This window comes from Chlorocebus sabaeus, chromosome 5 (assembly GCF_047675955.1).
Source record: "Chlorocebus sabaeus isolate Y175 chromosome 5, mChlSab1.0.hap1, whole genome shotgun sequence".
In the NCBI taxonomy this organism is placed as follows: domain Eukaryota; kingdom Metazoa; phylum Chordata; class Mammalia; order Primates; family Cercopithecidae; genus Chlorocebus; species Chlorocebus sabaeus.
In genome coordinates this window covers 20946181-20968045 of record NC_132908.1, presented here as the reverse complement: position 1 = coordinate 20968045, position 21865 = coordinate 20946181, and the positions used below count along the sequence as shown (strand labels likewise).

Sequence of the window (21865 nt, the reverse complement as noted above, 5' to 3'; positions counted from 1 at the left end):
AGCCACCGTGCCCAGCCTATAAATACTTTTTTTTTTTTTTTGAGACGGAGTCTTGCTCTGTCGCCCAGGCTGGAGTGCAGTGGCGCCATTTCGGCTCACTGCAAGCTCTGCCTCCCAGGTTCACGCAGTTCTCCTGCCTCAGCCTTCCGAGTAGCTGGGACTACAGGCGCCTGCCACCACGCCCGGCTAATTTTTTGTATTTTTAGTAGAGATGGGGTTTCACCGTGTTAGCCAGTGTGGTCTCGATCTCCTGACCTCATGATCCGCCCGCCTCGGCCTCCCAAAGTGCTGGGATTACAGACGTGAGCCACCGCGCTGGCCTTAAATACTTTTTAATGACCACAGAATGTTCTGTTGATAGACCTCTAATGTTATGTAACCCTTACCCATTGCTGAACATCTATATTGTTTCTGGTTTTTAACTTTTCATGTAACACTGATGAATATCTTTATGCTCTTTCACTTTTTCTGAATTTTAATTCTGTATTTCCTTGAGATTGAGTGTCAGAAATGGAATCATTGGGCTACGGGCCTGCATGAGCCTTTTGGGAGCCAGGCAGATTTCAGGGCTTTATTTGTTGATGTGAGGGTTGATGTGATTAATTTGATTTTCCATGTGAGTGGTTAGGATTTGGATTTCTGCATCCTTCACACTCATTGTGTTATACATGCATAATTCTCAGGGACTTTCTTTATTAATTCAGTGGTTTCTGCAACAAGACCCCGAGTGCTAGTGCTGACCATTGATTTATAAAGATAGGGAGAGGTGGAGGAGGGGTGGGGTCTGCGCAGTCCTGGGTACTATTAAATCTCCGGGACTCTTTTCTCTAGTATTTAGCCATGAACCTCCCTCCCCATCAGCCAAGACAGAGGAGTCCGTGGCCTTGCTACCTTTCACACTCACTCTTTCAGTCTGCTCTATTCCCTTCCAAGAGGGCAGTGGTTGGGAAGATTACTGGACACAATAATCTTTTATTTTTGAAACCCTTTTAGTTCAAGTTCTTTCAATAGGTATTTTTCTTTTTTTCAAACTCATTTTACTGCCAGAAGTTCTTTAAATATTTAAATGTTGCAGGCAGCAATTGTTGGTGAGAGGAATGATCCCAACTTTGAGTGCATCTCCTAATGGAATGGCTTGGATTGCCTCTGCCTGCTCTAGGAAGCACTTTCAAGGGGAGAAAGAAGCTAGAGAAGTTTAAAAGATGCTCTCACTTCATAGAAGACACAAGTTAATATGAATTAAATGTTTAGATATATTTTGCCTTGTACTTTGGTTTAAGCCATATTTCAATGATGATAATGGTATATTTGGTATCTTACATATTTTAGGTTTCTATTTTATGGGGGCCATGTGTACAAATACTGTGTCTCGTTGGATTTTTGCTTTTGTGGCATTACCAGTCATGTCTGTGTTCTTTGGTACTGAGTGATGGAATTCTATACTTGTGGACTCGTAGAATGGAAAGGGACATGGAGGTCATTTAACTTCACAACTCACTGGGTGTTTTAACACCTTTGCCAGCATTTTGGATTGACATTCACCCAGCTTAGCTTTGGTAAAGAATGCATTTTCCATTTATAACACTGTTTCTCAAGAAAATACGGACTGACTTGTTACATAGTTTCTAGGAAGAAATTGTTGGGAAGAATAAGACAGCCTAGACTTTAGCATCATGTTGCTCTTTATATAATAGAACAGACCTTGGGAAGATGCCTGGAAACCCCCAACTACCTCAGAGGCAGTACAGTTTGGTGGAAGGAACTTGGGTTAAAAGCCAGACACATCTTTCTAGCTCTGTGTCCTGAGGCAGGTAACTGTCCACTAACTTGGCTACCACGTTAGTGAGCCAGAAAGTGGTCGTGCTGACCTCAGGGGACCCATTACCCAGGATGTGCTCAGATGTTTTCTGTATTCTTTCCCCTTTCTCATGCTGAGGCCATACCACCACTTTTCTAATATATGAGATGTTTAGAGTCTTAGTTTAGAGAACCTTTTAAATATTCTTAGTGTTCTTGAATTAAAGATACTCTGTTTTTCAGTTTTTTCTTTTTTTTTTTTAACATCAACTTTTAAGTTCAGGTGTACGTGTGCAGGATGTGCAGGTTGGTTACTTAGGTAAATTTGTGCCATGGTGGTTTGCTTCACAGATCATCCCATCACCTAGGTATTAAGCCCAGCATCCATTAAGCTATTCTTCCTGATGCTCTCCCACCCCCACCCCCATTTTTAAGTTTCCATTTGAAATGTTTATTTTATTTTTTGAGACAGGGTCTCACTTTGTCACCCAGGCTGGAGTGCAGTGGTGTGATCATGGCTCACTGCAGCCCTAACCTCCTGGGCTCAAGATCCTCCCACCTCAGCTTCCCAAGTAGCTGGGACTACAGGTGTGTGCCGCCACGCCAGCCTAATTTTTTAATTTTTTTGTAGAGTCATGGCCTCCTGTGTTGTCCAGGCTGGTCTTGAACTCCAGATCTCAAGCAGTCCTCTGCCTCAGCCTCCCAAAGTGTTGGGATTATAGGCATGAGCCACCATGCCCAGCCTGGAATGTTTGTTTTGATGTAATCTTTATTTTGCACTGGTTCTTGCTGTAATTGATGGTATAATGATATAAACGATTGTATAAGGATTCTAGAACAGTGCCTCTCACACCATCTGTGATGAAGAACTTGGTCTTTTTCTACTTTAAAATTTCCAATCCTTTATGAACTAGTGCATTTGTAAAAATACAATAAAATCATCACAGCAGTATCAGATTGCTATAAAAGTTTTTAAATGCTTTTCTCCTTTTTGGTGCTTCTCTCATGTGGGCTTGTGTCAGTCCCTGAGCCATAATTCTAGTAGCACTGGCCTAGAAAATACTTCAGAAAATAGTTCTAGGAAAAAAAGCAAGTAGAATTATTTTGTAATTAATGAGTTTGCTGTGCTGCCTCAGTTTCCACACTGTTACTGAGAAGAGACCATCCTGAAGAGGAGCAGACTAAAAGGAGTACAAGGCTGTTCTGTGTCCTCTTCCTGGTCATGTCCCTCACAGCTCTGCTCCCACTCACCACTCCAGAAGAGCAGCTGCTCCCCTGTTGGGTCATGTGTGCATTAAGCCTGACCAGACACCATTGAGCAAACAATTGCTGTTTTCTTAGAGCTCCATTTGCTACTTACATTTTAATTTCTCTCCCTTCTGGTTCCGGCAGGTTCTCAGCTGCAAATAACTTCCCTCCCTCCATTCATAGATTCTTACTCATGCTCTCCTTTTGGGGAACTTGTTTGGTGTAGCCCTTTCTCACCTGTGTCCCTTTTATCTCTTAAGGCTCCATATTTGTGGAAATGGTTATGGCCCATTGAGGGAGTCACTCTTGGTACCTCTCAGGACCTTATCTGCCACATCCCTGGGGCCATCCTGAGTCTGTTCCAGCATTCAGCTAAATGTTGTAGCACTCATTTCTTCTCACCCCAAATAAATGCATATTTTTAGAAAATGTGATCATAATGTACTTTTCTGGATCAAGCTTATATTGATATATAAGCTTGATCCAACCCTTTGATATATCCTTGCAGGATGAGTGGCTTTGTGAACTCTTTAAGTTTTTGTCTGTTCTTGCTGCTACTTGAATGTTCTTTATTTCCAGCTCAGGCTTAGAATTTGGACTGGAAAGAAGTCCTCCTGCATTCATGAGCTCGTGTGTTCTTAGTCTGCCAAGGAACTTCGATGGAGCATGGTTTGTGCTCCTCCCTGAGGGAAGCAGGGCAGGGTAGGGCTTTAAGTGCAAGCCAAGGACTTGATAAACCTGAAATGAGCTGGGCTCCTGCCTTTCACCAGCTGCACGACCTTGGGCAAGCAGGTTAATCTTTTTCAACCTCTGGAAATTGAGAGTAATAAGAGAACAAATCTTAGGATTAAATAAGATGCTTGGCACATAATAAGTGTTAAATATTATCTGCTGTAATATCATTATATTGTTATTTCTATTCATATTATTTTCTATTTGTAATAGACCTAAAATATTGCAACACACTGAACTCAGGGTTTCTTCACCCTAGCATCGTTAACATTTTGACCAGACAATTTTGTGTTGTGGGGGGCTGTCCTTTGCATTATAGAATGTTTAGCAGCATTCATGGCCTCTACCCACTAGATGCCAGTAGCACCTCTCTTTTGAGTTGTGACAATCAAAAATGTCTCCATTCATTGCCAAATCCCACTCCCCCCACCACACACACAGGTCCCCGGTTCAGACCCATTGGTTTAAATAAGTGTGTGTTTTCTAAGATGAACTACAACTGTATCTACTTGGAATAGTTTGGAATTTCTCAAGACAGTTTGCTCAAGTGTGATATAGAATTTAGAATTTTTTTTAACCTCTTTCTGTGTTGCTACATGTAGCCTTAAAACGTTCTTGAGTTAATTAGATGAGCCAAAGAGATGGTGTCTGTGGGTCGAATGAAGTGGCTGATGCAGCCTCCCCTGGTGCTGATGGCGGGCTCTCTTTGGCAGCATACTGTAAGAACTCTGTGGACGGCCTCTGGTACTGCTTCGATGACAGTGATGTGCAGCAGCTATCAGAAGATGAGGTCTGCACGCAGACAGCATACATCCTCTTCTACCAGAGGCGGACAGCCATCCCGTCATGGTCAGCCAACAGCTCAGTGGCAGGTGAGGTCCACTCTTGTTTTTGGGCAGTTTTTTTCAGAGCAAAAGATTGTAATGAATGGTCTAGAGGACCTCTCTGGAGGGTCTCATGACTCTGTTAGTTTGATCAGATGAATCCTTACATTTCCATTTAATCTGGAAACTAAAATGATTGCAGTCAAGGAAGTTGGGGAGGAATGTAACAGCAACTGTGGCCCAGCGGAGTTCACCAGGGGCAGTGGGTTGGACCTGGTGCAAAGAAAGTTCATGATGTGTACTTTTGGTTAAATGCATGGATGAGCTGAAAAGCAGCGTGGCATACTACCCTCTCTGTCCTGGGGTTATCCTGGAGCCTGTCCCATCGGGGCCACATAGCAGTCATCTGTAATACAGGTGTAATAATAATGCCTACCTCATGGTAGCATCCAGTTAGGCAAATGTGTGTTAAAACATTTTGTAAAGGGTAAAGGACCATTACAAATAGTCCACTTTTCCAGTGAGAAGATTGGCCTATTCTGTTAGGATTGATGGCTGTGATAATATTAGATAGTTTGGGTTTAGCTGGATGACATCCAGCCTGTTGTGTTTAATAAACACAGGGACCAGTACCCACACACAGTATGAATGCAGCCACACATAATCCAAGCAAGTGGACACACGTTCCTGAATGCAGAGTTTGACTTCAAGAGAGCGTGACAGAGGATTGGAATGTGGTAATGTGCAGTGAGGTTAGGGGCTATGAATCCTTGCTTCTCTTGAAGCTTGCAGGGGGTGAGTTCAAAGCATCGAAAACAAGGCATCTCCCAAGCAGAGTGACCCACTGCTGGGGGCCAAGCCCACCCAGTGTACAGCCACTCACTCACTTAACAGAGTGGTAACTCCAGTGCTCTTTCACCAGTCTCAGATGTGCTCAGAAATGACACCTTCTTGAGGTCTACTTGAGACAGTCATGCTGCTTCATGTACTCCATTTCAAGAGCAATTTCTCTTGCCCTAATAAATATTTAAGGGCATCCCTGGAACAGACAGCACAGATTGACATATAGCTATGTGTGTGTATATTATTAATATTATGAAATGGTTACAAATTTCTATAAAACAATGAGGCTGAGAGAAAAAGAGTACACTGCCGCTTACTCTCTTTTCTTTGTGTAAAAAATATTACTGCAATTGCTTAGAACAGTGCCTGGCATGTGGATGCTTAATAAATATTTGTAGAGTGAATGTATGAATGCTTGTCTCTTCCATTCTCTTGCCAATTCTTAAGACTCAGACTTACATTTTAAAGTATTCATCCCTATCCTTGCATTTTATTACTACAAATTTCATGTGTCCGGAAGTTTGCCTTCCATCTTTTCATCTTAACTGGGGATATTCAGGCAGGCACGACATGACACAGGGTCTGGGAATTGATGCTGACCTCGGGGTGAGGACATCAGCACCACCCAGCTCAGCTCGTAGCACCTTCATGAGGGTGTGTGTGGCTCAGGCTGGCCAAGGGACCCCAACCTGACCTCCATGCCTGTTTTCTTCTCTGCAGGCTCCACGAGTTCTTCCCTGTGCGAACACTGGGTGAGCCGGCTGCCGGGCAGCAAGCCAGCCAGCGTGACCTCTGCAGCTTCCTCCAGACGCACCTCCTTGGCCTCGCTCTCTGAGTCCGTGGAGATGACTGGAGAAAGGAGTGAAGATGATGGTGGGTGTGGGTTTTGGTGACAGATTTCCAGAATGGTAACTCATAGACACAGCAGAGTCCCTCGTGTTTTTCCTAGGAGCTAAGTCCCAAGGAGGTGGTAGGAGAACCCAAAGGGAGCTACAGGGAGTGGAGCTGTGTAGCTGTGGGTTATGATCGTAAGAAGCATTTTGTATTAACAGAGTCATTTGCTTTTCCTGTGTCCCAGTACTTTCTCCTTCCACTTCATTATTTTCCACTTTCAAGGTCTCTTGTGGAGGCTGGAGCTTTATATACCAATGTATACTCTTTTTTTTTTCAAAGTGTTTTAAAAAGCAGAATAGCGGGAAGAGGCTCAGAGACGTTTTGCTTTGCCCAGGCCACCTGGTGGGGAGTCGGCTCCAGGCTTGGCACGGAGGCCCCTTGCTGTCTTGGCCCCAGGAGTGCCTCACCTTTCCACCATGCTGCTCCCCGGGGAGGAAGCTGTGGAATGTTCTTTTTAGTACAGAAGCATCTAAAACAAAAACTGTTGTTGCCTTTGCATAGAGATAGTAAAAAGTCTGATAAAAATTGAACTTTTTTTTTTTTCTTTTTAAACTTTCACTTTCTGCTTGGATAATGGCAGGGTAGACCTTAATTCCGACAGGGACCCAGGTGGTGTGGGAAGGACCGGGCAGCCACAGTACCGGGAACTGGAAGGAGGAGTGAGTGCAGCTTCTATAATGAGCACGGTGACTCAATCTGCCAACAAGTCTCAGTCTGCAGCCAGCATTTCGATCACTGTAATCTGCTTCTAGTGGTGATGGATAATTCTGAGAAAATGAAATTGAGTTAAAATTGCAGGAGTCTGGAAGAAGAATGCCAGGCGAAGAGAGCTGCACCATAGCTCTAGCTCTGCCACCTCTTCTGGCTTGTTACCTCTTCCTCTTTATTTGTAAAATAAAAATACTGGACTGCAATTCCTAAACTCCTTCCGGCTCCTCACATATCATGGAAAACGGACTAGTGAACCTTTGCTTGTTTAGGCAAAGGTTATTTTCATTACTGCCTTTAAACTTAGAATTCACTGTCATTTTAACAATAAGCCTCAATAAGGTTTGCCTCAATCTATTTTTAAGCAGTGCAGTTGGTGAAATCAATATCCTTTTAAGCATCATCATTGTGTAATGGTGCTGGGTGGTGCCCACAGAATAGAGCCTATTTCTTAGGCTCTATAAAGACAGAATTTTGTAAATATCACAACTGTAGTATCATTGTCTATAAAATTTAATTTAGAATATTTTCTTAGGAAGTTTTGAGCCACACCAAATAGGAATATGTGGTTCTGATTATGAATATTTTTTTGGAAGTTTTAAGTCACTGGAAATAGGAGTATATGATATCCAAGTCTTTTTAGTTCTTTCCGTTGATACACATCTGCAGTCAACAGTTACAGGCTAGCTTACATGTGGAATTGAGTGGTGCCGGCGGCAGGTTGGGGGGTCAAGGGGTTCTGGGTTCTGGTATTAGCACTTCCTTTAATGAGTTGTGTAATCTTGGTCAAGGACTTCATTTCTGTGAGCCCCAGGTCACCTTCAGGAAGGTAATGAAGTTGGGTCAGTAGCTCACAGCATGTATAGAGTGCCAGGTGCTCTGTTGGGCACAGGACTTCTAAGATTGTATTTAATTATCACAGTTGCCCTGTGAGTTAGACCAGAGGTCAGCAAAGTCTAGCCCCATAGGCCAAATACAGCCTGCTGCCTTTCTTTGTAAAGATTTTTGGAACACAGTCTGACACATTTGCTTTTGTGTCACCTGTAGCTGCTTTCATGTGGCAGTGGCGGAGTTGAATGTTTGGCCTGTAAAGCCTAACATCTGCTGTCTAGGCCTTCACAGGAAAAGGTATGGCAAGCCCTGATGTAGGGCAAGGAGGCGAATAGAAGTTTGCTGTGTTAGAACGATCCTGAGTTAGAATGTCCCTATTTTATACATAAGGAAACTGGGCTCAGAGAAGTCAAAGCCACACTGGGACTCCCTGATCCCAGATGGGCTGGCTCTGAAGGTCATGCTCCTTTTATCCCATGAGGCTTACCTTCATTTCACCTTCAGTGTCTTACAGTGTTGCTAGAACATCTTCATTGGCTTAGCTTAACAGTGTTCTCTTTGCTGTGTTCAGGAGGCTTTTCAACTCGACCATTTGTGAGAAGTGTCCAGCGTCAGAGTTTGTCATCCAGATCTTCTGTCACCAGCCCCTTGGCCGTCAATGAAAATTGCATGAGACCTTCATGGTCCCTGTCTGCTAAGCTGCAGATGCGCTCCAATTCTCCATCCCGATTTTCAGGGGAGTCGCCAATTCACAGCTCTGCCTCCACCTTGGAGAAGATTGGGGAGGCAGCAGATGACAAGGTCTCCATCTCTTGCTTTGGTAGCTTGCGGAACCTTTCTAACAGTTACCAGGAACCAAGCGACAGTCATAGTCGCCGTGAGCACAAGGCTGTGGGCCGGGCCCCTCTGGCTGTCATGGAAGGTGTGTTCAAAGATGAATCGGACACCCGCAGATTGAACTCCAGTGTCATAGATACACAGAGCAAACATTCAGCACAAGGGGACCACCTGCCCCCGGTCTCTGATCCATTTGATAACAATAATCAGATTGCCTATGTGGATCAGAGCGACTCTGTAGACAGCTCTCCAGTCAAAGAGGTGAAACCCCCCAGCCACCCAGGCTCACTCACGAAGAAACCAGAGAGCACAACCAAGAAATCCCCCAGTTCCAAAGGCACTTCTGAGCCAGAGAAAAGCTTGCGGAAGGGGAGACCGGCCTTGGCAAGCCGGGAGTCATCCCTTTCAAGTACATCCCCTTCTTCTCCTCTTCCTGTAAAAGTCTCTCTCAAACCCTCCCGCTCCCGCAGCAAAGCAGATTCTTCTTCCAGGGGCAGTGGACGGCGTTCATCCCCTGCCCCTGCCCCTGCCCCATCCAGAAAGGAGTCATCCCCGAAATCTCAGGACTCCATGTCCTCTCCTTCGCCACAGAAGCAGAAGTCAGCCTCGGCCCTCACCTACACTGCTTCCTCCACGTCTGCCAAAAAGGCCTCGGGCCCTGCCACAAGGAGCCCCTTCCCACCTGGGAAGAGCAGGACTTCAGACCGGAGCTTGAGTAGAGAGGGCTCCAGACAAAGCTTGGGTTCCGACAGAGCCAGCGCCACCTCTGCCTCCAAACCCAACTCCCCTCGGGTGAGCCAGGCCCGAGCAGGGGAGGGCAGGGGGGCCGGGAAGCACGTGCGGAGCTCCTCCATGGCCAGCCTGCGCTCCCCCAGTGCAAGCATCAAGTCTGGTTTGAAGAGGGACAGCAAGTCTGAGGACAAGGGGCTGTCCTTCTTCAAGTCAGCCTTGAGACAGAAGGAAACACGGCGCTCGACAGATCTTGGCAAGACAGCCTTGCTCTCTAAAAAGGCTGGTGGGAGCTCTGTTAAGTCCGTCTGTAAGAACACCGGGGACGACAAGGGGGAGAAAGGCCACCAGCCTCCAGCTTCCCAGCAGCCAAATGCAAATGCAACGGGAAAAGAGCAGCTTGTCTCCAAGGACCCTGCTTCTGCCAAACATTCCCTGCTGTCCGCTCGCAAATCCAAGTCTTCCCAACTGGACTCTGGAGTTCCCTCGTCTCCTGGTAGCAGGCAGTCTGCGGAGAAATCCTCAAAAAAGTTATCTTCTAGCATGCAAACCTCTGCACGGCCTTCTCAAAAACCTCAGTGATATTTCTGCAATCAAAGTGTTTTATCTGTAAAGATGTTTATTTATTTAGAACCCCTCCCCTCCCACCAAAGCCGCGTGTGCTTTTGTTTTGTATTTTTTTGAGTCACATGCCCGACTCTGTGTGTGTGAGTGTATGTGTGTGTGTGTGTGTGTGTGTAATTCAATTGCGAATTGTTCAAAGCGTCGCCTTATTCTGCCATTGAACCAAATAACAGCCATAGGCAAAACATTGACACCAAGCTAACTGGAATAATTGTAGATGATACCCAGGACGGTCCCTTTAGCAATTGTACATATTTCTTTCTAGAGAACTCTAATGACTTTCTTTGGATATGAGGGTTTTGAAACCTGGGAACCAGTAAAGCTACCATTAGTGCGTGGAAGGAGGAAGGAGCTGACTTGTGTTTCTTCTGAGCAGGACTTGTCCTTGCTGTGGATTGTGGGTGGCACCAGGAGCTCTAAAAACTGACTCTAACAACGAAACAAATCGAGGGAAAAACTTGCTTTCTGCACTTTCGCCCCATCTACCAGTCTTTGTAAAGGGCAATATTTTAACACTAATGTTTCTCAGGTATATACTCAGCTAGTCTAGGATGGATGCACACCAGTAAATGGATTAAAGAGGAAGGTGCCACGTGGGTGACTGTGTCATTTCTCCTACTGCCACAGATAGACGTTTTCGAGGTAGAAATGAAGCCTTTCACCACCTTCATATCTGCAGCGACGTGTGCACCAAAACCTGTCTTGGGATAGGTCCTAAGAGGTGGCAGATCACATAGCCAGAAAGCTAGTCACTTGTTTCATTTTTTTCCTTCTAAAATTACTAGCTAAGGCCGCTGGAATTTTGCACTGTAGTAGAGCAGTTAACACCTTTGACAGATTCCTGGAAAAAACTTCTGGATTCTAAACTGGGTGAAAGACTGGACATCATGTTCCTTGTCAGGTGTTGCTTTTTTCCGTTAGAGGTGGGAAGCTCCACGATGCCCTGTGTCTGCGGGCTCATGTTCCCCCATCTTGTAGCTTGGAGAGGAAAGAAGTTGCCTTCTGCCAAAAGCCAATGGTGGTTTGTTGAAGCGATGTGTGATCAAGTATTACATATACACCTCGGATCCTGTCTGTCAGTCTCTGTTAGGGCTGCTTTTCAGTAACTCATTTATTATTTCTTCTTTGTTCTTAAGATTTCATCTCATGCCCAGAACTCACAAGCAGGCTTTGGAGTGTGTTCCATCTGGCCGTGTCAGTGCAAATTGCATTTCTTACTAAGAAAAAGGAGAACCTCACAAAAAGCTCACAAAAAAGCAAAATATGTAGTTTTGCGAGCTTTTTCGAGGTCTTCTGGCGATACTTTCCTGCTTAATTTTTAGCTTTTCTTTTTTTTTTTTAAATGTCAAGAGTGTGAGGGTCTTGATTCTCTGCATAGCATTTGTCACTTTGCCACTAAATACAGCATGATAACTTCATGTGCTTTTAAGTATTAGCGTTTTTCGTCAGACTCTTCAAGTCCTTCTTGAATCCTTGGTGCACAGATCCATGTATAACCTCCCTTTTCAGTATTGCTGTGTGTGAAGTAACTACAAGACATATGCATGCATAGCTATGAAGTCTGCACTGCCTTTTTTTTTTTTTTCTTGTTTTCCCCCAGGAATATCTCTTGGGAAAAGTTTTTAGTAGGTTACTTAACTTTATTTTGCTGCTAATTTGAGCATTAGCTGGTAACTTGCAAGTCTGGAGGCCACTTATGTTGAGGGTAGCTGGAATTTTAGACCCTTGGCAGTATTTAAGATTTAGATATTCAGCCTTGTGAAAGTTACCACAGTGCTCCACATGATTCATTGACCGTGAGCCTGTTGTCCATTGCACACAGCCCTGTACTCGCCTCTTCACTCGCTGTCCTCGTTTTACTGTTCAGATTTTGGTGGGTTCTCAAAGCAGCACCACTCTCTTCTGCTCAGTACAACTGCGGCAACTGGCTGCCTTCGATGCTATCATTGCTTTAGCCCAGCACATCACGGCCCCATCAGTGTTTAGCCACCACTCTCATTTTTCTGTATCGCTTTTATCGCCTGAAAAAGATGCACCAAATATGAGATCATCCATATCAGGAATTGAATGTCTAACTCAAATCTCTTATATTTGTTTAATAGGTAGATTTCATTTGAAGTCTCCTATCTGAATCTCTGAAACAATTATAGTTTGATTAGACAAAGGTTTTTAATAACACTTCTTTTTTGCTGTAGTCAGTTAAACATTAATAGAAACTAGTTTAATGTTCACAGTGGTAAATATTTTTATTTATTCTTGAGTTACCTAGGAATGGATTTTCCACAATGTCTAGTGACTTAAAAAAAGGAAAAAAGTTTCTACAAATCCCTTTGGTTTTCCATGGGATCTAGAATAAAATTTCAGTGTCTATAAACTATATGTCTGTGGAGTTTAGTCCTTGTTTCAGGTTTAATAGAAAAAATCAGGAAGTATCATGGCAATGTCTAGACATCTTGAAGCTGTTTTATTTCCGTGGTTGATAAACAGTGAAAATTTCATTATCTCCAACTGCTAGGTACAACTTGAGGCCACAGGAAAGGTTATTTGACCCAAAAGTTTGGAGATGCTTCTTGAGGTGAGAAGTATCTTGTGGGAAAATAGTTACTTGATTTAATTTAGATCATTGGTAGGGTTGGAGACTTGGTGCTTTTTTTTTTTTTTTTTTTTAATTTTCCCAGTGATATTTAGCACAATGAATATGTATTTGCTTTGGGGTTAAGAATTATCCGCTAAGGATGATAGGCCTGGGTTTCTGGTTGACAACTAGATGGGCCTAATTAGAGCAGTCATTTCCTAGTAGGCACAAAATAATCACCAGCAGTAACGTTGTGTCTGTAATGTTTGTTTGCTTTTTTAAAAAAGTGTTATTCTTGATTTCTTGTAAACATCCATTGCACTGAGGCCATATCATTCCTTAAGACAGCCCTACACCTTGTCTTGGTAATCCCTTAGATAATGTGGAAACTCAAACCATTAGGCTCCAGTCATCTTAGATCATTTCCCATCCATTTTGTATTTTCTCATCCTGAAAGCAGCTGAACTGAAAGTAAGTAATAATATGCTGGACCAGTGGAAACGGATGTGGTGTGCTAAAATATTGTAATTATCTGTGAGGCTGCCTGACACCCTTTTGCAATCTTGTTTTCATCATTCATTCTGCAAACATTTATGGAGGGCCTGCTTTGAGCACAGAGGCAAAACTGAAAGCTTCAGGGATTTGCTGTAGCTGAGGAGCCCTGGGAGCACAGCCTATCAAGCAGGGGATGTGATGGTGTCCTAAATGGAGTGACAGTTCTCCTGGAAAAAGAGATCACGTGGATTCCGGTCAAATCGGCTAAGGCTTGTGGTTCTCTTGAGCAAGTCTGTTCCATCTGGAAACCAAAAGTGCCCTTCATCTTTGGAGACATTTTACTCTTCCATCCACTTTTTCAGACTGAGCTGTCTCTACTATTTAGGGGTTGAAAATCCATTACACAGTCACTTTACGTTAACATTGGGTCATCTATGTTTGTATGAGATGGATGTGGGATTTGAGGGTAACATTGTCATTCCTCTAAAATAACTATCATGAGAAAAATAGCAACAGTATGTAAAGGGACCAAGAGTGGCAGCCTTTAGGGAAAATGGAGTAGAGAAGAGCTGCGAACAAAGTTCATTTATTTGAAATAAACTTGCTTTATTTCACATAGAGGGGCATCAGACGTTACATTTCATTCGGACAAATTACTGAACAGCTGAAGTGATTGTTTCCTATGTAGGTTATTATAATTATTGGATACAAAGATAACTAGTGTTTCTGGGTTGGATTTTTGAAATAGTATGCAAATCATAAGCACAGTTTCAATAAAACACGTATTCTGGAGGTGCGTGGAACTTTGTATTATTTGTAGTTGAGAAAGGCAAACTTTGCTGACAAACCAGTGCCTATCATAAACACAAAAAGTAGTTGTTACTGTGCAGGCTGTCTTTAACTTTCATTTCATAAAAGGTACATTATTGTTAACCTCTACTACATGTTTTGGGGAGAAATCCAGTGCTTTTATTTAAATGAACACTGTCTCACACTGCCTTTTGATCAACTTTCAAAGTATTTTGCAGGCGCATTTTGAGCGTGACCATTTTTTTCCACAAGTAATAAAAACAATTGTGCATGGCCTCCATATAGCTCAGAAAGCATGCTGTTACTACCTATGCAAGCAACCAATAAAACATAGACACGAAATGTTAAGTCTTAAAAAAAAAAAAAAAGGCAACACTTAGATTATGGAGCTCTATTTTTAAATTTGTGATTTTCAAAATATGGGTTACTCATCATAGTGTGGAAGAGCATGAATGTGACTTCTTGTTTTGCTCTGCATATATTTCCCTTTACTGTTTTTCTAATCATTGGTGAGATTGTAAAGTGTTTTGCAAGCAGAAGTGGAATTGGATATGTTGAACACACATCGTTGGTGTACATACTGTATTTAGCCTGAAGACTTTCTTAAAGTATTTTGTTCTAAAAATAACCTGCCATTTTCTATAGATTTTAATTTTTTATATCTTCAAGGATTCTATTGTGGTCACAAGGAAAGAATGTGGCTTCTAATAGTGCTAAGAATTTAAAGATGCTTTTGTAGAGACTTAGAGCTATTTTGAAAAGCTTTGGGACTTCCCAGCCACTGATCACAATTAGACTAAGCCCATGGAATTTCTGGTAGTGTTGTGCAGTGGATTCAGTTCTAGATCCGTCTTAGATTTGTTTAAATCTAGTGTTTCTCAATTTTGGGGAGAAGGGGTGCACAGCAGACTTGAGAGGCTTTTTTGAATCTCACACATGTATTCTCCTCAAGATTGTTTTAAGCCTTTTCTGAATGACTTGTCTGAGTGAAGACCCACGTTGACTAGAATCAGCTGGGGAACTATTAAAAATACAGTGCCTGGGTCCCAGTCCCTAGCTTTTGATCTAATTCATGTAGGGTTGGGCTCCAGGAATTAGCATGTATTTTAAAAGCTTCTGGGTTTTTCTAATTTGCAGTCAGATTGAGAACCACTATGATATGTCATCCCTTTCCTGAGAATTATGGCAAGAATCATTGCATTTGAATTACTCAGGAGTGATTCCGATTCCTCAGTTGCATAGGAGAGGCAAAAAAAATAAGAATAAAAAGAATTGAGAGATACTGATACCAAACTCCCATTTGAAATAGGGCCTTTCTGATTCAAGGCCCAGTTTGGGAGCTTGGAGCATGTTGTGAATGGCCTAGCACTCGCCAGTCTGCTGGGAATTGGTAGTCTTAGTTGCCGGAGCAGGCTGAGTGTCCCCCAGGGCCTTTTCCCCATGGAGGAATAGGGAAGTCACTCCGAGCTAGAAATTGTCGAAGAAGAAAATAAGAAACAACTTTCCTAGCCTTGGAAAACCTGTCCCTGCTTTTGATAGAATGATTGCCTTTTTGTAGGAATTACAGTAGCAAACCCCAGGCTGCCGCCGAATTTCCTACTTTTGCTCGTTCTCTAGGATACTTCTTATCTAGAATGTAGTTTCAGGAATTCTTTTTTCAGTTTGAAAATGAATGTGAAACATTTTATTTGGAGTCTTATTTTTTTTTAAACCCTTGTTGCTATTTCTTCATTTATTTTTATTTTTTTTTTTACCATCAATAATACACATCCCAGAATTCGGCACTCTATGTTAACTGTGGAGGCAAATAAAATTTAGTTTTAATCCGTGGTGAGCTGAATGCACTACAACACCTTCAAAGTAATCTCAGATGGTTTTATTCTGTCGACCCTCATGCTGCCTACAAAACACCACCACAGTTTACCTGGTGGTTTCAACATTTTAAGGAATAAAGGATACAAGTAAACATGCAAGTTGGAAACGTTTCTTTACAAAGGCCACCCAGAATAGTGATATCTGTTGCAATCATTCAAATGCAATATGAAATTTCCTAGGTGCTATTATAAACGATGTGGTGTCATACCAAATGCAAAAGCAGTTACAGTATTTCCGAAGTTGAAGTTCTCTTTGTAGGCCTTTGAAATACGTGTTTGTGTTCCATAGAGGTTTGCTCACCGACTGTGCCTCTCACCACTGGTTAAAATTGAATTCAGGCCCCATTGACACAAATCGTTTGTTGATTGAACTCTTCAGTTTTTACACTGGAATTTCTATAGTTGTCTTAAAAGCTGCATGTCCTATCACTGTACACAAAGTGCTTTGGTGTTATTCATGCACCGTGGATAGTGATTTCTGTGTTGTTTTTTGTTGTACAGTAACACGGAAGGCAGGATGTCTTTCCTAGAGGCTGGAAGAAAAGTGTATCGTACATTTTAAATTTATTTTAGAACAAGTGCATGAGATGTGTCACTGATTTCTGTTATTTATTTGTATGTTTTATTATTCAAAGTGTGCACTTTTAAGAAGCAGAATTTATATTTTTATGTTTGAAACATTTTATTTCTGAAACAGCGGTTGATTATATAGTATACAGTTGGAATTAAGAGAAAAGTGGAAAATGTAACAAAATATAATAAATTTATTACATGATGTCCTCTTCAAGCCACATTCCTCCTTTCTCCCCCATGCCAACTGGTATCTTTTGGATGTTGACTAAAAATAATAATTGTACTGCATCAGTCTTTACAAATGCCTTAAAATTGCAGTGTTTAAAACACAAGTTACAGAAAGATGTATACATATGTTTTCTTTGTAAAAGTTTAAAACAAAAAATCACATCCATGCTTGTATAATTTTCACAATCAAGGATAGTTTTTCCCATTTCCTCCATGATGGATCAGAGACAGTTTGTCCTGGGCCATGGAACTGGACAAAAACTCTCCGGTTCAATCCAACAGATTTTCAGCATTTCGCATTATTTTCCCTCTTTTACCAAACTTATATGATGGGAAGAAATAGCAATATAAAAGGGACCATTCTTCCTGGGCTGTCTCATACCGTGGATATTTAGTATCTTTGATATAACATTTTTCTAGCTGTCTTTCCCACCCTTCAGGACGAACTCCCTACTGAGGATGTCACATCACCGACGGCCACGTGGGGGCACTAAAGATCACTATTATGCATTTTAAAAGTCCAGCCTGCAGGTTATTAGCCTCTGAGTGTGGAAATGTTTATTCAGTATGAGTTGGGGAGTACGGTGTCAGTGAGCAGGGGTTTCTGTTAAGGGGAGTGCCACCAGCCATCATTTGTTCCCAGAAAGTGTTGAATACAGATCAGGGCAGATCTTGTTTTCCTAAAGCGCACATTATGGTTTAGGGTTGGGGTTGGGGGGGTTGATGTTCCTGACAAGTGTGAACCACATGCCGTGCTAGGTACAGCACTTCTAAAGCTCTCTAATTTGAAATGGTAAGATTTCGCTTAGGTTCTGTTAGAGAGTTTAACTGTGTAGTACACTGATTATTCAAGAGGCTTCATTATGCCACAAAGTGTTCACATGTCATAAAATATGTAGATTTAATAGTTATGCAGATATTTAAGGATCATTTTGCCTGTCTCCTTAGGATTTGGAAGATTATCTTCCAATACTTGAATGGTCAATGTCTCTCTAAATACTTTTTGGGTCCCTGTAAATCTTCCTGAAGAAAGTAGAGGTGTGATAACACCGCTTGCCTGGGGCTGCATGTTCCTGTGTGTTAAACTGCCCCGTGGGTGATTCTAGGGATGTAGCTTGAGGTCCTCCCCCATCCCAGTATCCCCTTTCTCTTTCCCAGCTGCGTTCCGTGTCGTATATTCTAATTTTGTATACATCATCTAACATGTTGAACGGTTAATATTCACTTCGATTTACTAATACATTTACTTTCCATTGCTCTTCACTCCTTCCTGGGTTCTCCTAGGTGGATGCTTCAGGTTTCCTCTCTGCGACCCTGCTCCCTTCTCAGGCCTCTCCACGAGGGTCTTCTGGTAGATTTCACCTTTCTGGGTGGGTTGGGTCTTCGTGGGTCTACAAGGTAGATTTGGTCTGGTCTTAGCTACGTTTTTCACCCCCTGCCAACACCTGCTATACACAGAGGACAGGGCTCTCCTCTCCCTTGGTGGTACATTTTTGCACTGTGTCATGTAACCCAGTGGCCTTGCACCCGTTTCTTAGAGCTTTCAGGGATTTGACATCAGTTTGACTTGCTCTTTGGATGTCGAACAGCTCCATTTTTCTTGTGAAATATGAGAAGATGGTGCAAGTGAGACTGCAGTGCCTTGTTGGAATCAGGCCTCCCTGCCCCTGGTAGGGTCTCAGGGATCTTTCATCCAGCACACCACCCCCGCGCCTTCCCTTTGTTTAGGAGGACTCCAGAGAGGCCCACAGTGCGCAGATCCAGTTCCAGAGACACAGAAGGGTGTAATATGTCTTTCCTCTCTGAGAGTGTGGAGTGGACAGTGTGTGGGGATTGTGCAGTGGGGACTGAGGATGAATGGTGCCAGTCTCAGGGTTCCAAGTCCACAAAAGTTGCAATGAGGAAGGTGACCCTTTACTGTCTCAGAATCGGAGTCCAGGTTCCTTCATTTAGCAATGCCTTCTGTGTGCCCAGCTGCCGGGGATGTGACCATACTTGGAGGGGCTTACTGGCCAGTCAGGAGGTCAGGTTGGCCAATAGATAACGTTTCAGCAAGTTTGCCACTTATTCCCTGCTCTTCCCGCAAGCCATTGTCCCTAGAATGCTCTTCTCTGAGATGCCCGCCCGGCTCATTCCCTCATCTCCTCCACATCTTTACTCAAATATCACCTTATTGAGACCTTCCCTTACTACCCTTTTAGAACACTGCAACCTGCTTCACACACTCTCTGTCCTCCCTATTTTATTTTCTGCATATCACTTACACAACTACCATAGGGCATATGTGGGCTGATTGGTGAGCTTACATAGAGCAGGGAGGTTTGCCTGTTCTATACACTGCTCTTTTTCTCAGCATCTAAGAGGGTGCCAAGCTGATAGCAGTTCCTTAGTAAATACATACTGGCCGAATTAGTAATCTGCCTGAGTCTATCCAGAAGATGGAGGATACTGGTACTTGCATCATAGAGTGGTGAGAGTTAGATGGGAATGATGCCTATAAAGCCCTCAGCACGGTGCCTGGCACAGAGAAAGCACTGGCTGAATGGAGCCCTTTATAAAGATAACAATAGGATGAGGAGGAGGGGCCGACCCTCCTGGGGTCGGAGGAGGGGGCAGTGGGCCATAACTCACACTTTGTGGGCGGGGGAAGCTGCTTGCACTCTCTGGAAACCCTGAGTCCAGTCTTCCTGGAATGTAGGGCAGGAAAGCAGGAAACGTTGGATGAAGGGGGCAGGAGATCCCATCTAGAGGAACCTCTTATGAACTGCTCCGTTTGTCCTGTAGTAAATGAAAATCCAGGAAGAGATTTTAATTTAGGGGAGAAGAGATCCTGTTTGCACCTTCACGTGGTCACCATGACAAGATGTGTCATGAGAGAGCTGGTTTGGAGCTGGTTGCAGGAGTCTAGGTAGAGTGTGCTAAAGGGCTGACCAAAAGCAGTGCTGGGTGGCTGGAGAACAGGGAGACACTTGGAAAGGCACCGTGCTCAGGGTCCAGGAGCAGGCTGTGGGGTTCAAATCCTGGTACCATGACTTGCTAGCTGGACAATCTTGGGCGGATTACTCAACTCTACAGCTCAAATTCTTCACACCTGTAAAATGTGGATAACGGTGTCTACGTGATCATCACAAGGCTTAACTGGAGTGCCTATATTAACTGTTTCTTGGATATTTGTCCTGCTTATTTTATATTTATTCTTCTTACTAGCTTTTCTTTGAGATATATCAAACATTTTTTATTTAAATTTAAAAAATTTTTCTTCTTAACCCACAGAACAAAGCATTTTTTTAATTCTAATTTTTCTCCTCAGTTTGTTGATTTTTTACTCTTCTTTTGTGGTTATCCTTGTAATTTCAACATGCATTTTTGATTTATAAGATTCTAAGAAAAAGGCCAGGCACGGTGGCTCACTGCTATAATCCCAGCAATTTGGGAGGCTGAGGCAGGTGGATCACCTGAGGTCAGGAGTTCACGACCAGCCTGACCAACATGGTGAAACCCTGTCTCTATTAAAAATACAAAAATTAGCCGAGTGTGGTGGCGGGTACCTGTAATCCCAGCTATTTGGGAGGCTGAGGCAAGAGAATCGCTTGAACCCAGGAGGCGGAGGTTGCAGTGAGCTGAGATCATGCTACTGCACTCCAGCCTGGGTGACAGAGTGAGACTCTGTCCCCCGCCCCCGCCAGCCCCCCCAAAAAAAGATTCTAGGAAAAATTTGTATTTGTTTACCCCTTGAAGGCCTTTATGTAGGACACAATTCCACTTACCCATTTCCACCTTTTGCTATTTTTGTCTTGCATTCTAATTCTATGCTTATCTACCCTAACTTTATTAGTAATGCTGAGTAGTCAATATTCACTCAGATTTACTGACATATTTACTTTCCATTGCTCATCACTCCTTCAGTCCAGTGTTTGATTGCTTCTGTCTGAGATCATTCTCCTTCAGCCTGAAGAACTCCCTTATTTCTTGTTAAGCCTGTGTCAGCGATGCATTCTCTCCGTTTTATTTGATTGGAAATGCCTTTATTTGGTCTTCTTGAAGGGTGTTTTCACTGGGAACAGAATCCTAGGTTGGAAATTACTTTCTTTCATTTTCATTCCATGGCCTTCTGCCTTTCACTGTTTATGTTCATAAGTCAGCTATCAGTCTTATTGCTGTTACTTTGAAGATATGTTTTGTTGTTGTTGTTGTTTTTCTGACTGCTTTCAAGATGCTTCTCAGTGGTTTCCATCAGTTTTATTAGGATGGTGTTTTGTTTTGTTTTTATCCTTCACTTCGTAAATCAAACTTGAAATTTCTCAGGTGTTATTGCTTTAAATATTGCTTCTGACCCTTTTTATTTTTTATTTTTTTTGCCCTCTCCTAAGACTCCAATTTCATGTATCTTAGACTTCCACCATGTCTCAAATATTCCTTTCACTGTTTTTTGTATTTCCTGTTCTTTTTGATCCCCATACCTCAGCCTGGATAGTTTCTACTGAATGAATCTTTTCAGCTCTGTCTAGTCTTGCCAGATTAAATAAAGGACATCTCATTAAAGTTGAATTTTAGATAAATTGTGAATAATTTTTTAGTGCATGTCCAAAATTTTGAATGAGCATACTTATATGAAAAATTATTTGTTGTTAATCTAAAATTCTGAATTAACTGGACATCTGTTTTTATTTGCCAGTTCTGTCCATCTTAGCTAAGTCTAATCTGCTATTAAATCCACCTCATTGTATTCTTAATTTTGGTTACAGTGTTTTCAATTCTAGAATTTGCATTAGATCTTCAGAGACTCTAGGTCTCTGGTTAAATTCTTCATTTGATTGTCTGTTTTCTTAAACATATTAGTTATTTTAAAGCTTGGATCTGATAACACTAGTATCTAGTCACATGTGAACTTCTTTCTATTGTCTTTTGTTTTTCTTTTGTTCTACTTCTTGGTGTGCTTTTTGATTAATGCTAGGCGGTGTGTAGGAAAAAATGTGTAGGCTCTGGCTAGTGATATTTGCCTCCAGAGAGAATTCACCCTGTTGCCTGGTCGGCAGCTAGGGACTGAATGAACTCAAAGTTGAGCTGTGGTTGTTCTAAGACTCTGCTGCTTTCAGGTCATCTTAAACAAGAATGAGCATTCATTTAATCATTCAACAATTATTTGTGGATCACCTGCTATGCCAAGCACTGGTCTGGGCATGGGGTACATCAGTACACCAGACAGGAAAAAAAATCCCTTTCTCAAGTGGAGTTTATCTTCT

At 42.6% G+C, this 21865-nt stretch overlaps 1 protein-coding gene across 1 annotated transcript in view; it reads left to right on the top strand.

Moving 5' to 3' along the window:
- The window catches only part of USP31 (ubiquitin specific peptidase 31), a 101619-nt gene extending 85011 nt beyond the window's left edge, over positions 1–16608 (top strand). The window contains exons 14-16 of the mRNA XM_007987866.3: positions 4491–4649; positions 6165–6317; positions 8449–16608. Of these exons, the coding sequence (XP_007986057.3) occupies positions 4491–4649; positions 6165–6317; positions 8449–10025 (1889 nt within the window). The 3' untranslated portion in view covers positions 10026–16608. The remainder of the gene's footprint in view (positions 1–4490; positions 4650–6164; positions 6318–8448) is intronic.
- Positions 16609–21865: the final 5257 nt, after the last annotated feature.